The 17,142-nt window shown below is 29.7% G+C and overlaps 1 protein-coding gene across 1 annotated transcript in view; it reads right to left on the bottom strand.

The window, feature by feature from the left end:
• Positions 1 to 5,025: 5,025 nt before the first annotated feature.
• Positions 5,026 to 17,142, bottom strand: part of LOC132942124 (uncharacterized) — a 40,832-nt gene continuing 28,715 nt past the window's right edge. Inside the window, exons 4-9 of the mRNA XM_061010435.1 lie at positions 9,315 to 9,530; positions 8,138 to 8,593; positions 7,951 to 8,049; positions 7,129 to 7,319; positions 5,582 to 5,879; positions 5,026 to 5,506 (exon numbers count right to left, since the gene is read on the bottom strand). Coding sequence (XP_060866418.1) covers positions 5,291 to 5,506; positions 5,582 to 5,879; positions 7,129 to 7,319; positions 7,951 to 8,049; positions 8,138 to 8,593; positions 9,315 to 9,530 — 1,476 coding nt within the window. The 3' untranslated portion in view covers positions 5,026 to 5,290. The remainder of the gene's footprint in view (positions 5,507 to 5,581; positions 5,880 to 7,128; positions 7,320 to 7,950; positions 8,050 to 8,137; positions 8,594 to 9,314; positions 9,531 to 17,142) is intronic.

The following is a 17,142-nucleotide window of genomic DNA, read 5'->3' as shown; positions in this document are numbered from 1 at the left end:
TGATATGTTGTAAAAATTACTTAAATATGCTCCAAAAAGTTGGTATATGCCTTATAATTTATAATATACAAAGTGATACACTTTAATGTAAGACATTCGTTTTTTTTTTATATGTATTTTTACATAATTGTGCCTTTGTCGTTAAAGTGTTCACTATTTTTATCGTTATTTTTTTTAAATGTTTACTTTTTTTATAATAAAATGACATTTTTAACTCCTTATTCCAAAGCAAAATATTTGTTAGAGTTCTTTCATGTATAAAAATAGAATTTTGAACGGGTAGTTTATGAGTTATAACTTATACAAGTAGGTATTTTAAGTTTAGATGAGTGGAAAGTCTGCAAAAAGTACCCAGCTTAAAGTTGGTCTACCACTCTGCTCGTCAAAACTTTAAATAGGTAGGTACCTATACTTGTAAATTATAAGTTATATGTTATATCCTATAGGTAAGTTATAACTGATAAACTATTTGTCTGAAATTAGATTTTTATTGATCAAAACACTGAATAATGTTCTGTTTCGGAAAATAAAATTAAAAACGTATGTTGTCATTGAAAATAGTTTATATTAAAAAAAAAAAAAAAACGATAACGATAAAAATCCTAATTTTTTTCCAAAAACATTGTTTTGTAACGATTTATAATTTATTGTGTAAAAGAAATGTTTTCAATAATTTTTTTGTTCTGAAATAATAACAGTGACCCGCACGTAAATAATTTAATCACCCCGTCACAGTTGCTGTTAACAACTCATCAAATTAAGTTATTGACATACGAAAATAGTCAAAAAACTTCAAGGGAAATTTTCGAATATTTTCATAAAAGATAGAAAAATAATTTTCACCTTCTATTTTTTGGAATATAGACCGGATGAACCCGATATTTCCTTACTTTAGGAGTAGGAATAGTGTCGGTTCATCTACCGGCAGCCTCCGGTTCAGTGCCGTGGCAAACAGTAATTTCTGAGGCAAATTGCCTCTGAGATTTTTCTTAAATAGATGGGTGGCCGGTGGGTGGTAGCCGGTGGGTCCCCTAGTAAATGTAATATGATATACTCAGTACATGTACCTAGTAAATAACGATCTGAAATGTAATTAGTTATATTATATTAATGAATTATTATGCATACTTGGGATGTTTGTAACTTGCCTCTGGAAAATGTTTAGTTCGCCACGCCACTGCACATATTATCTATATTCAAAAGTAAATCAATTATCACACACGATTAAGCTGTAACAATCTGTAACTGTATACTTGACGAAAACCCATATCACACTGACCTATGACACTGACCTGCAGTGACATAAATAAGGAACTATAATTTGTAAGTAATTGTTTTATTCTGCCGCATCCCGCGAAAACGCATCGTGTGCACCGCCGATCGTAGTAGATTATGCTCAAGTCCGGTACTAGGGATTCAGCGGCGTGACGATGATTGCCGTCCGAGGCATCGGCCATCGGATATTATAGTGACGGGCGGTTATAGCTGAGTCCCTGGTACCGGATTTCGCCCAACAGACCAATCATCGATTCCGGCGACTAACCGTAATGATTCGTCCACATTTCGACATATTTTCGGTCACCCCGGGCAGCCGGGTGGCGTCTATAGTCTATACCTCCGTTTACCGAAAGTATAATTTTGTAATACATTAATTTTACTAAACGCAGCGGCGACATATTATCTATACTCGGGGATTTTTTTTAAGGTGTGTGAATTACTGAAATTATCAATGCTCGTTATAGTAATCACTCATTACTCTGCAACGATTATACTTTTTTATTTGGTCTCCATATATACATATAGGGTACAAGAATTATAGTCAGCTTCATAAGTACAACAAATCAGGAAATTACCTACCTTCATATTAATATCATGCTTTACGTGGAAAAAAGTTTGCAAATTTAATGTAGGTATTACCTATGTAATAATTAATGTGATAAAATAATGTCAACTTATCTTGCAGATAATATTTGGTGAGTAAAACGTAGTACCTACAAGAATTTAAAATAATGTCTTGTTAAAATATATTATGCTAGGGGTCTAGGAATAAATATTACAATTTTAAATATATATTAATCTGTGAAGACCCCGCCACCCGAAAGCGTTGTATCCGTCTTCTACAAACGAGTGACATAGTATAGCAAATTATACGTTTTCAATTTTCCTATTTAACTCTTGTTATTTTTAATATTTGAGTGAATCGACCTAATATGAAATAGAAATAAGAATTTTAGTGAATCTTATAGACTATTTTTTATATTCTAATTTTAAAATTGTAAATTGTTTGTACCGACATTCATAATCAAACCGGGTGCATATATGGTCATATAGGTGCAACCAGCCATCCAACAATATCAACGGTTCATTTTTAACTTACTATACAATATTGGTTACAAAATAAGTTAAGTTGATTATGTTACGGAACACAAATGTTATAAGAATAAACATAACAGATTTAAAATTAATATGTATTATAATTAATTGGTAGGTAACCTCTAGGAGGTATATAGATATAGATACCCTGTGTGCAAAATCTAGTTACATATCTATCACATAACAGTCGCACTGTGAAGTGAGAAGTTTATCATTTTTTCTCAGTGACCACTCAGTGACAACTCACAGACGCTTAACGCCCGGTTTTGTGAAGTTCATCTATGTGATGTCTCAAAAAGTATATAGAAGTACCATCACAATGTAACTACTATGTGATATCTATGTTAAGTGTTAGGGAATGCATTTTTATAATTCAAATGCTTATTGCAGATGTCACATTGATATCTCATTATGTGCAATTAGTCATCTATGGAACGTTACACCACTTAAATTACTATTAATAATTCAGTGAAAAAATTCAAAAAGTACGTTCGGACTTTGTACGATTTTATTGTACAAATGACCACAATTTATTTCCGCCGATCCGGGAATCGATCTTGCTATCCTAACCTACCTAGCCACAAGCCTAACCTACCGGGACACTACTGAGTTAATGACTATAGTCGAACCTCGTCTATTTAAATTGTTTCAAATTGCAATGATAATTTGTGCATTTCATATTATAGGTACCAGCTCTAAAATCAACGGTTGTGAGTTACATTCCCTTCAGTGGTATACGCAGTACGTAGGAGTTTTAAATTTGAAGTGGGAGAATAAAATTAGGTTTTAAATAACTAAGTGAACATACTATATTATATGATATATGAATGCACCTTGCTTATAAGACTAATAAAATCAATAATCATAAATTATTGATAATGTATTAGGTAGGTAGGTGAAATAGATGAAATGACACACAAAATTAGTATTATGCTTGGCCTCTCACAATGCTTACACCGTACTACCGTAGTAGGTACTCTTAAACCAATATAATATACTCTTGATGTAAGTACCTCGTATCTATGGCTTATAAAAGCAGAGTAAAGTACGGCCACATACACTACTAGATATTATACGTATAACATTGAATTTAATGTAGAAAATTTAAATAAACATTATTTAAAACAAATAATACCTTTATTAAATCTTAAAAACAATATATCAATATAAATTATTTAGATATTGAAATATATAATATGATGAACAAAGAATACAAAATAAATTCAATAGTACCTAAATATCATATTATACAAGTTATTACAGTTTATTGTTTAATGTTTATTATATAAAATATACATTAAATTAAAATATAGGTAATAACATTATGTAGTATGCAACAATGCCATAGCTATTGACTTATTATTACTAATTGGAAAAGAAAAACACTTGTACTTTATTGATTCTATATCAATTGATATTAAAGGAGGTTTTGGGATTATATCATGTATATAGTACATTTTAATTATATCTGATGAAATAGGATTTTGAAACATAGGAAATATGTTATATTTGATTGCTTCAATTTTAATTATACCGTTTGAGAATTGAATGATATTTATTACTTTTACTATGCCATGGTCTTTTATGTAAACAAAATTATCTTTTAAATTTGTTGAATTTAGTACATAGTTGTTTAAGATAATTTCTTTATAGTAAGTTTCATCAATTGATCTATTAACTAGAGGGTCATAATTTATTTCATTTTTTAGAATTGGATAGTTGGGTGCAATTGTGGAAGTATCAATATCAATGTGTTCCATTATACGATTATAGGTGTCTTCTAGTGGAAACCTAGCATTTTTACAACTCTTTTTTAAAAACTGTAAATAGTTTTCATATTTAAATGCAGAAAATGTATCTAAACTCCCATGCATCATAACAAAATCAGCAACATGAATTAAGCCATGTACATTGTAGCTTACATATTCTTCTCCATAATGTGTAGAATATTCACTAACAAAACGTTCAATTAACATTTTAGCAACATTGTTATAGGTATAGCATGTTTTAGGAGAAATTAACAGTCTGATTGCGCAACTTAATATCATAAAATGTTTGTACAGACTGTTTTTCAATCTTCCTTTTAGAACTATTGGCCCTGTGTAAATGAGAAAAGTTCTAAACTCAGTAGCTTTCCAATATTCGTGTATATTTTATGATATTATATAATTATACGTCATGTATGATATAATATGTAATGTTAATTTTTCTAATATTATTTAAACTATTAATAGTTTTTCGATAAAAACCCGGTGGATTCATAAATATCACATTATATTAAAATTATATATATATAATATATATATGTATGTATATATATATTATATATACACTGAGTTAGAATTTCACATATTAAAAGTCGTTGTAACTTCTTTGTGAAGTTACATATTCATATTATAATTAACTATTGATACCAATTAATAACTTCTACCAAACTATACTTATTGTATTCACATATACCAATTGTTGTGCGACGTAATATAGATATCGCAATATAATAATTTTTTCTCTAAATCTATATGATGGCACATAGATGTTACGGTGTGATGTCACTTTTGAGAACAAAAACAGACATCACATAGATTTCATTATCATCTTATTGCACGTAGGGTACATAAAAACACATAATTAAGATTGCTCACAGTCGTACTATACAAAATGTTTTGGAAAAGGTTGTAACTTGTTTAATTTAATTGTATCTTATAGTTTACTGAATTATATTAATTGATTGATTTAGGTTTGAAACATTTATTTTTTTTAACAAAGCAAATACAATTTTTGGGCCAATCGATAAAATATTTGATTTTAGAAAACAACATCGAAAAACGAGATTTAGGTAATTACTTGAGAAAAAACTATTGTTTGCCTACTTTTTATTGAGCTTTGGAGAAAACGCAAAGAAGTATCGACTATGAGTTTATTTTAATAGTTCTTTACGTTTTCTTTGGAGCTCTTTAATAGTAATTTCTCTTGTTATTATATCGCGTTTTTCGATGTTGATTTGTTTTCTCAATCTATCCATTTGTTCTTCGATTTGGATTAACACTCGTCTGTACATTCGTTCTTTTTCCAATATTTCATTTCTCAGTTCGGTTAACTGGTCTGCCAATTGATTATTCTTTTTCATTGTTGACTAATAAAAACAAAATAAATTATTATAGAAATTACCACAAGACAAGAACCTATACAGTAGGTTTTTAAATATTACTTTTAATTTCAGATGCGACATGTTTATCTCGTTTAAAATAACTGTTATGAATGATTCTGTCGAATCATCGTTAGAATTTTCAGCCGCACACAAACTGTCTTTAAAAGCCTTTTCTTTGTTGTAAGCATCGATAACTTCTTGGGCAACATGCCATTCCCAATGTGCTTCTTTATACTTCATCATATTTTCCAAAATAGAAGCTCCCAAGTCATCGAACATTTCATCTAATAACTTACAATATTTACGAGAGATATTGTTTAATGTCTTTTTCTTTTGGTTCATTAACACACAAAAATATCTAAAAAAATATAGAACAGTCATTAAAGCTTTTTAATAATTCAAGTGAGTTTGGACATATCAGAGTTTGGAGTTTCAAACTTCACTAGAAATTCAGATATGTCATAGAAATGTTATTGCTTTATTACTTAGGTATAGTTTGATCGGTATACAACCGTCAAAAATCAAATTAGAATTGACACAATATTATGTATGTTTTGGTACAAAATTATAATCGTGTGCTCAGTATTTTAGATTCTGAGCGAAGCGATGAATGTATTCATTTTACAATGATGTGTGTTTTTTTTGTGTCTGTCATCACCTTTTAGGACAGTAAAAGTGCTTGGATTTTCTTCAACAGTAACTTTTCTGATAGGAAAGTGAATCTAGTTGGTACTTTGGGGGGTCAAAAGTAAAAATTAGTCAGTAGTTTTCAAACGCGACGTGAAAAACAAAAGAAAAATTAAGGAAAAACGGGAATTTTTACGCAAAATATGTTTTCGAGAAAATCGATTTTGGTTTTTGGTGTAACTCTAAAAAAAATGACCGTAGGTACATGAAATGTTGACTGAACGTTTATATTAGCATATTCTATACACCATAACATTTTCCAATTATTTTGAGCTGTTTACGGACATTTTCAGTTTCCATTTTTTTTAGTTTTTTTTTCTATAAATATCAATAAAATTTTATCTGTTTAAAAAGCTTGAAAATTTAATAGAAGGCTCCTAATATATCGTTCTAATAGCAGTAGAAAAATATTAAAAATACATAAGCACAATTTTTTTTTTTTAAGCATTTAAAGTTTAAATTTTGACAACATTTATCAAATTTATAATTTATTAATTATTTTGTAGTTAAAAATGTATAAAATGTTTGACTTTTATGGCTAAGGATTGAAAATTTAAATGAAGGCTCCACGTAAATAGGTTATATATAAATTACTTTATTCACAATAATATCATCAAATATACTTGGTAATATCATAGGCTGACTGACAGTTTTCGCTCAGAATCGTTTTTCTTATACAATGATATTATATCATTGAATTCAAATTTAACAGTGACCCACTTGTAACCTACTATACAGCAGAGCGACATCCACTTACCCACCTTTTTATCATGTGTAATCAATTATCATTAAAAATTTATAGATCTTAAGATTATCTACATTTTACATAAAACAAAAAACAGTGTTGTACAATTAATGATCAGAAATTAGATTATCATGCATACAACATTTACACTGTAAAATTTTATGTAGGTACTTACTTTGGTAAAAAATATTGCGGATATTGATACGACAGTATATTTATATACTTAGTTTCGGGTCGTTGTTGGTGTAATTCATTCCAAAGAGCGGAGGATATAAAGTCATAACAACACTTCGATGGTAATGGATCCATAGGCGAAATCGTCGAGAACTTCCACGCGGTTTCCAGATTGTCAGTCCGTTTCTCTATCTAAAATACAATATTGGAAATGTGTAGGTATTTATCCTTATTTGATATAAACGTAGGTAAATCTCGCTGTAAATTAAGCGGTCTTAGCTCAGTTTATTGTATCTTTATACGAAGAAAAATTAATTTTCAACTACCAAAAAATCCAAAATAATAATTGGAAAACTATGTCAATGACCAGTGGAAATATAACGCATTATATTTAATTAACTTATAATATGGCCTTATTTTGATAGGTACCAAAGGTAATATTATAATATTCAATGAAACAGTTATAAATAGTAATACATAATTTGGACTAACTATTTTTCTTTATAATTTCATTAACACGTGTAAAATAATATAATCAATAATTATGTGAAACTTCAAACTACTTATAAATTAAATACTTTTAAAATTTAATTTAGTACATAATATAGGTAGAGGTACTTATCTAAACTTTGATATTTTATTTAAAATATGTTCTATTTTCATGTATACAATATTCTTAAAAAGCAGTGACTGCCATTCAAATATACCTATCAAGGTCAACCCCCAGTTTACTTTGGTTGGTTAAAAAATATTGATTTTAATCTTTAGGTAATTAATATATAATTTATAGGTAGGTACTAAAGACACGAATGTATATTCTTACTTCACATATTACAGATTTGATTTGCTTTTTCAATATGGAAAGCAACTTGATTCTATTAAATACTTGGAGATCAGTCATACCAATAGCTTTCAAGTCGACCTATTTAATCGGATACATATTTTTATAAACATTAAATGGTTGTTGGTTTTACTTGGTCATATTTTAAAATATCGTTATCGTCACTTACCACGAGGTATTCAAGTAACTTATTTATGAACGGATGAGAACATTTTCGGATCACACACGTATCTGCTTCAGCCACCATTTCTTGTTGGACGCTTTCGTACAGCGTTTTGTAGAAATCATAAAATTCGTTTCTCAGACATATTGATTTCCTGTTGTTCAAAACCATCCACACCTGTTTGGCGTCCGTCTCATCGTACACCAAACATTCTAGCTCGACATCTGTCTTAACTTCTTCAACCCTCAAATTAAATGGCACCGGTGTACATATCGGCTTGCCATTGCAGTCCAGCCATTGTGGTTCAACTCCATCGCCCATTGTAATAGCTATGTAACCAAACACACCACCACTATTCGGCAAAGTGCGGATAGCCACATAGGTTCGATTGTCAGAAGAAACCAAATTTTCAAATTCAGTAACTACCATGTCACGGTTTTCGGGTTCAGGTTCCTCGTCCAACTGTAATATCGACACAGTTTCTTAATAATATTGTTATAAGTGTGCCTATACAATTATTATACTAGACGTATATTTGCAAGTGTATATTATAGCCATATTGACTTTTAATTCAAATAAAAATAAACGATTAATGTAACAACTAACAAGTGGTCCGTATAAAATATTATAATAGATCCCAGTTTATGTCCACCCATTATAATATGTTTGCAGTAGGTACCTATTGCCAGTGTACGCGATTATAATAATGTAATAGGTAACGTAAAACCGGGTGAATAGAAACACTTTTGAACTTTGAAGTATCATACAAACTTTTCTATTGGTGCTTTATAGATTATCAATACATCAAAATACTGGTCTTTTCGAATACTTTATCTTATGTTCAGTCAAAATATTTGTATTATTAACAGATTATTTTATATAATTTTTTAAATGCTCAATTTCTGATTTTTGGATAATGGTGTCAATAGAAACATGTATATTTTTATTCAACGAACCAAGAGGTAAATAGAAATATAATTTGATAAAAATGCACTATTTTCTTATTAATGTTTGGCTATCATAGAGGAACAATAAAATAATAATCCTTGATTATTTTAAAACGGCACTATAGTTGATAATTATTGATTATGTGCATTAAAAATACCGTTTCTGATCACCCGGTTTTACGGTACTCTATATTATTATGGCCGTATTCATAAAAGTATAATATTATAATAGGTACTTCGCCTTCTCCTTTTTCCAAGGACGAGTTTTGATTCAACACGGTCTTCAACCAATCGACGAGCTCGGCGTAAGCTCGGCAGGACGGTCTCTCGTTGAACGGAGTACGCAGTTTGCTACTTTCGATGTCCATCAGCATTTGACTTAGCGCCATGTTCCGGATACGAGCCGAGTCCAAGTCGTCGTGTAAATTCTCGAGGATCATAAATAGCCATTCCTGCGCGTAGGTCAATGTTAACTAATGTTATAGTCCGTTTAATACGTAATAATAAATATTGCATTAAATTGTTTTGAACAGATTATTTCAAACGACGGGTACATAGTTAAGTAATTAATTGTTTTCGTGTTCACCTTATTCCTAGTTAAATTGTTTTACTTACAATACGATCTATCTTTTTATGAAATTGTTATGATTAAAAATATAAATTCGATCTACCTGCACGATTGTTTTCTCCTCCGATTCTTCTATGTGGTTATAAGAGTCCTCAAGATGTGATATGTACACCAGAAGATCTTGAGAAAGAATATTTAATTTTTGTTCGTCTATGGCCGTCATGTTTAAAATTTTGTATAGGTTAATATCATGAAATTATAATTTTTATAATTTTTATTTAAAACTAGACGTCTTGAATATTACTATGGTAACAAACTTACACAAGCAAGTTGGAAATCTACATGCAGCCATGTATTATACAATGACTTTTTTCACCAACTACTGAGAAATTCTACGAATTTTATAATAATGATCTATAAATACAGGTGTACTATAACATAATATTGACTATATGGAATACCAACTTGGAAAAGATATGTTGATATAACTAATATAAATATACCTACTATTATAAATATAATATGGTGGACATGTTTTTTCCACTCTCAAATAAGATGTAAGTATAAAAACCACGTTAATTATTCAATGGTTTTGTTCTATTATATAACGGCTGTAACGTAAACTATCTCATTTTTTTATTGAATGAATACTTTCATACAAAACATTACCATTTACAACATACCATAGACCCATAGACATAATATAAACTAATATGCAGCATGTACCTATACATTACAAATTAAGTATCTATATCACAAATTCATAATATGTATGGTGCCCCTCTATATTAAAACAATCAGGAACGCCACTAGCCCCTTTTTTTATAACTATACTACACCAAATGCACGTGTGTGTTAGTTATTAGTGTAACTCAGCTGTTATAGGAGTTGCATATTTTTCGATATCTTTTTTATTTATTACAGACTAAGCTAGAAACTCATACTACACAATGACGAAATTAAAAACAACAAATTTACAATGCATGTTTAACGAATTTTGTCAATTTTAGGGAAAAAAAGTATAGTCCTGCAATTATTTGCTTGTATAATATAGGTCTTTATTGTTTTCTAAAAAATACTTACCTTATGTATTTTATACTCAATTTTATTACAGTACAGGTATTTTATTTTTCTAAAGATTTATACAAAGTAGCAAAAAACAAATTTTTCCACTATATCAACATTAATGATATCGTTATGATTTTTTATGGCCTGCAGGTATACGGTATGACGACGTATGATCGAGATAACTATCATTATATTTTTGTCCATTTAGTTTTTCATTGAAATTCATTCATAATATTATAGTTATTTAATATTTTCAATAAAACAAAAAATAATATTTAATAATATACTACTATAATACTAGCAAATAGTAATACAATAAAACCTATACAATAATATACACTGTTGTGTAAATTATAATTAATAAATACAATATTTTTTTATCGAGTTTTGGATAATTCAGTTATTTATCCATTTAATGCAAATTTTATTTATATATTTTAGATTCGTATGTGTTTATTTTATTGCTTTTAACTTCTATAACTTCCGAGTCCTAGTTATATTATATATATTAATTGGTAATAGCTAATAGTAGTTAATATTATTCGATTATAGTGAGGTAGAGAAGATATAGATTTCATATTCATCGAACATCGTATGCGGTTACCATACGGCACATATTCACACCTAGTTCTTAGGGTCTTAGCATAGGTGCCACTAGAACTAAATTTAAGGGGTGCTAAAATTATGTTTACTAACCCACACCCCCCAAACATAAATTTAAAAATCACAAATAACAATGTTTTGTTAAAACTTCAACATTATTACCTATTTAATTGTACCTAAATATTGCATTACTAAGTAAACAATAAATAATTGTCTCATTATAACAATATAATATTTTACAAGTTAAGCCGAGTTCACACTACACCGTGTCGTGTAAAATAATCACGGTTACCACAGTTACCAAACGATACCGCATAGTTGAATATATTCCCCCCATTACCTACAACCAATATAACAAAATACAAATAACATACGTTTGATATTGGCTTATAAGAATATAATGTATTATTTTAAACCTATTTTCCTTGTTTTTGTGCTATAGGTACTTATCCAACACTGATTCTGTTTTTATATTAATTGCAACACCCTTATTAATTTTAAAATGGACGAGTCAGTAAACCATTGCTATAACATACTCGTCCTCAACCAATTTTCAATTCATTGCATATAGTTACTCGAAGAACTGCGTTCAAATGTTACAGAATTTATTGGAATTGTAACTGCAACTGTAAATAATTTGCAGTGTATGTTAGAAAAGACCTTTTTTTAGTTGTTTTTTTTAAATAAAAACGTCAAAAAAAAAAGTAATCGCTCTTTTCTCACATTATTTTTGGTGTTTATTATAATAGTGGCCAGCATCCCCTGCAAGCACGCCACCCTCTACCTGCGCTTATACTATAGGAGATATATTTACACGAGTTCTGAATTAAAATTCAACGATTGCAATGAAAAAAATACAGCCCACGGATTCTTTGTCATGCCGGTTGAATTTCACGTAAGTAACTATGGTTTTTATAAATTAAAATTAAAAAAATAATAAAATATTGTTTGACGATTTCAAATATTGTGTAATCATTAGTGTGACTGGTGTGACGAATATTTTTAATATTTTAATCGATCGCATTGCAACTTACAAGTATTCGTCACATATTCACATCTTGAAAGTTATTAAATTCATATTTTATAGAGTCAGTTTAAATATCTACCTATAATGTTATTTCCTATAGACAAACATACATGTTTAGTAAATATTATTAACAAGCGTTATTATAATATTGCACTATTATGTGTATTTATTTTTGACCCTAAATAGTGAAGACGACACCTATATCGCTTTCGCAACCATAAATGACGAATAATTTTAAATTATACTCGCCAAACAAGTTCTTCGATTTTTCAAGTTGAAACGACTGTGACATTATTGCCTATACAAAAAGTGAAATGAGAATAGTCATCGATAAAACCGTGCGGCGTTCGCTGATCGAGAGGCACATCATATTATTTTCAATTTATTGCACAATGATAATAGAATAGAGAAACTGCAATTCTATCAAAATAACTACCTATTTTAGAAGCACTGTGAAATGATACACCTTTAATCACCTATGCAATGTCCATGAAATCAAAATATGTACTTTATAACTTTCAAAATATGTTGACTCTTTTTGAGTTACCTATTGATAGACATTTGGAATTTTCAATTATTAAATTTTTTTTATTTACACATTTTGATAAACATTTTCATTTAGTCGAAAAGCTTGAAAATATTATTACAGGTTTCTTCATAAGTTGTTCAGTTTAAAAATTTGTAATTGCAAGAATTTTTTTTGAAAAATGAATGTTATTATCATAATATTGGTTGTGGCCCTCCACGAAACGGTTGAAACAGCACATTGAAAAACATCTATAGGGAGGCTTCAACCCCCTCCTTCCCAATATATTATATCACCCTACGCCTATGGTATTACCTGCAGATATGTGATTTTATAAAACGTATCAGTGTAAATATCAGCGTTGGGCAAAAACACTATGATTAATGGCTTAAGTTTTTAATGTTTACATTATTTAGGTAGGTACGTGTGTGCCTTTAGCGTAGGCAGAGTTTAATTTCAGGATGTGCCTATACAGTATTAATATAAGCCTCTCATTTAATTGGATTCTCTCCTAATAAGTCAGGTAACGTTAAAAATAACTTTGTAAGTACGTATAGGAATTAATTTCCCAAATAAAAAATAATAAAACTGTGTTTGTTTTGATGTAGGTATTAACAAAACTAATAACGCACATAAAATTATAAAAATATTTGCTCAAAACGACAAAAGTTTAATATTAGTTATGCACTTAAACAAGAAAAATCGTCAAAACATTATGCAAAAATGTGCGTATCTACAAATGATATATTTACATTAGTGAGACCATGAAACGATGTATTATATGAATTTATGTTTTGACTATATTATAAGACTATAAATTGTATGTGCTGAAAAAAATAAGATAATATATTAAGTTCTCAGCCTCAATTCTAGGTTTAGTGTTCACGTTTGCATTGTCTGTTATTTTTATATTTGGTTTTTCTTGTCCGTATGTAGGTTTTTATTTTTTCGATAAGACTATAAACATTTTCGAAACCAACTTTTTACATAAATTAGCCACAAGCAACTCAATGTCACTCGAATCGTAATTTATTCTCGGTATACTTTATACAAACGCAATAGAGAAGAAAAACATAGGTATATTTTTAAATGCAATAATAGCGAATAATAAATAATAATTTAATTTTCACATAATATTATATAATAATTGACAATATTGCACCACCAATCGCAATATAATAATATTTTATCGATCGTTTCTATCGATCTGTCCTATATCTGCAACACGGACACCCATATCCCGCGTTTATGGTATAAAAAACATTCTGACAAAAAAAACCGAAGAATCTTATACCAGCGAACCTATAGTACTTTATCACACCGAATCGATTGAATGTTTACAGTTGTACCCGCGATGCAGCTGTATACGGTATATCTATACAAACAGGTAGGTAAAGGTACTATATAGCCTATAGGTATATTAATATATTATTATGCCTACTTTACGACTGTATAATGGGTAGGCACGCGTATTTTATGACATTCGCGTGTACAGAACGTAATAAATTTCACGACCTACACAATACGACGTACCGATATATAGGCGCATAATATATTGAAAACGTTTGAGTGAAGTGACAAAAACGTTATTTAATTTTATAATATAATATAGGTATATTTTTAAACGATTATAGTATAAATTAAATTGTATGCCAAGTACATTATACGCAAGCATTATGGGACTCGTCCTCGGCGCCTACATTTCGCTGGTATATAAGTCTTGCTGGGCAGTCACCCGAGGACACGGTCGTAAAATAGCGTCTACACATCTCATACGCACATAAGTATATTATATAGGTATATATATATTACTGTAATAATATATTATGTGCAATTTATAGTTCCACGGATGACTTCGAAATGTCAACGAGCAATAATGTTTGTCCAAGTCCTGCAAACGGAATCGAAACGCACAAGGACGTCCGGTGCAGGATTTTTGCGTTTCCGAAATCGTCGCGGCACCTACGACATCGTCGTCGTCGTCGTCGTCGTCGTCGTCGCCGCCGACGTATAACAATATATTGTATTAATGTAATTATACGCATTATTATGCTAGTTACGTGATAGACCATGATGGGTGTTGTTTATAGCATGCGCGTATAATACGGACTAGGTCGACTAGGTCGAACTGGCACACAGAAATGTAGTTTTTTAAAGTATTTTATATACCTATACATATTATAATAATATTACTCTACAGGGTGTGTGTCGGACTGCAAAGTATAGGTGCGCGCCACGAGGTAAAGGTACCAGCTATACCGCATAATATTAATGCCAATAGGATATCAACACAAAAGTTTATTCGATTTGCGTTCACCGGTATAGACATATTATGAGTATAGACGTGCAATGGATAGAGGAAAAAGGGAAATTAATTAATTAACTCGCCGCAGGTATTTGGCGACTGGCGAACGGGGGAGTACTTGAGTAAAGCGGACTATTCACTGCCAAAACCAAATACGTTTCCACCATTGGTGATCATGCCGCGGACTGTTCTATATTATACTGAAAACAAAAAATGAATTATCACAATGTAATCAACTGATCATTATTTGAAAATTGGAGAATGCTGTATTGATTTTACTAACCAATCGATTCCATAAAAATTATTATTCTCACATATTAATTGATTAAGTAAGTTGATTGGAGTGTATTACACTATGTCAGTGGTTATCCGGAAGCTACTGTTTTCTTTTGACGCTACAACTACTTCCCTAAAAAACATTAGCTGATTACAATTTTTTTTTTATATACCGTGCTAGGTACTTCATACGCTATTGGTATAATGTATTAATGTAATGCGTTATTTTTTCTCTAGGTACATTTTTTTTTTAAAAATCGTCTTGACTAATTCACTTATTTATTGAGTATACTATCGGTTTATTCTCATTACTATTTCAGACGGCAGCCTTGTTTAGTGTACTTATGTATGATGTATGCCATGTATTTTCATAAAAATATTAAAAACTTGAAAAAAATAAAAAATTTGAAAAATGGCGAGGTCGGTATACCTACTAGCCCCTAATCACTGAATAAGATATGACTAGTTGGATAGTGGGCTAAATGGCTGAAGCATTTAAGTCAAGGCCGAAATCAGATCAAATGCTGTCATTTTCCCTCAAGACTCCGAGGCTTTTTTGTAATTTTTATATTAAACTATCAATAATTTATGGTTGTAGTGGTTGCAAACATTTGCATGGTTGGAGGGACTTATAGTCCTATTTCCGAGATTCAGTGGGCTTAGCCCCATGACTCAGAGTAGTAGGCGGAGTCGTAAACAAAGTGTAAGTATTCATATAAATACAATAATATTTTATTTATTTATTTAATTATTTAAAGGGTATAATGCCCAACAGAACCGTAAGATAGTATTGAGTTTACACAGTAATAGCAATTAAATAATACAAAACAGTTAAATAATTAATTACAAAAAAAAAAAAAATACATGAATTATCAATATAACAGATATTTAAAAAATACCCTATGTTGAACCTTTGCATAGTACATATTATCATCAAGATCGGTTCAGCGGCTGAGGAGCCCATAAGTCACAAACATCCTCAGGCTGAAATCAGGCTGAATAGTGAATATGTACCTATGTATAAAATTAAGATAATCTCGGCATCTAAGCCATTGGCTGAAAATAATATTTATTTTGGTTTTACAAGTAGTTACCTATATAAAACTCATATATAATATTGGAGTTACATTAAACGGAATTTTTAAATCTATTATTTCTAATTTTTTTTTATTTGAATAAAAATGTACAATTTGTATTTATTTAACACAATAAGTAAATGAAATAGTATTATGGTAATACTATATTATACATAAATAATATCTACATGATAAAAAATATAACAATAATAAAAAAAAATAATCATAATAAATAAAAAATATTTCCTTGACTTGGTGAATGGAATTTCGTCAATTTCGCAGTTTATTTGGAAAAGTAAGAGATATTGAACTGATTTAAGTTGTAATTATTGAATATCAGTCTTTTATCTGGTTTAATAACTGTGGTAGATTCCAGTTTTGATTGTACCTATTCTTTATTGTTAATTTTAATGTCCAGGCTCTATAGGATGACTAAATACCCATTTCAAAATGATCTTACACAATAATATGTAATATTATTCTATACAATTTGTATTATAGAATAATATTATACATTTTAAAGTTCTTGTGAAATGGTTATTTCTACCGTAAACATTAAAATTAACAACTTGGAGTGGATAATATTTATGGATTAGGTACCTATATTTCGTTTTG

The sequence above is a fragment of the Metopolophium dirhodum genome, chromosome 3 (assembly GCF_019925205.1).
Source record: "Metopolophium dirhodum isolate CAU chromosome 3, ASM1992520v1, whole genome shotgun sequence".
Classification (NCBI taxonomy): Eukaryota; Metazoa; Arthropoda; class Insecta; order Hemiptera; family Aphididae; genus Metopolophium; species Metopolophium dirhodum.
Note: the sequence above shows the minus strand (reverse complement) of the source record. Positions and strands in the feature narration are given on the sequence as shown.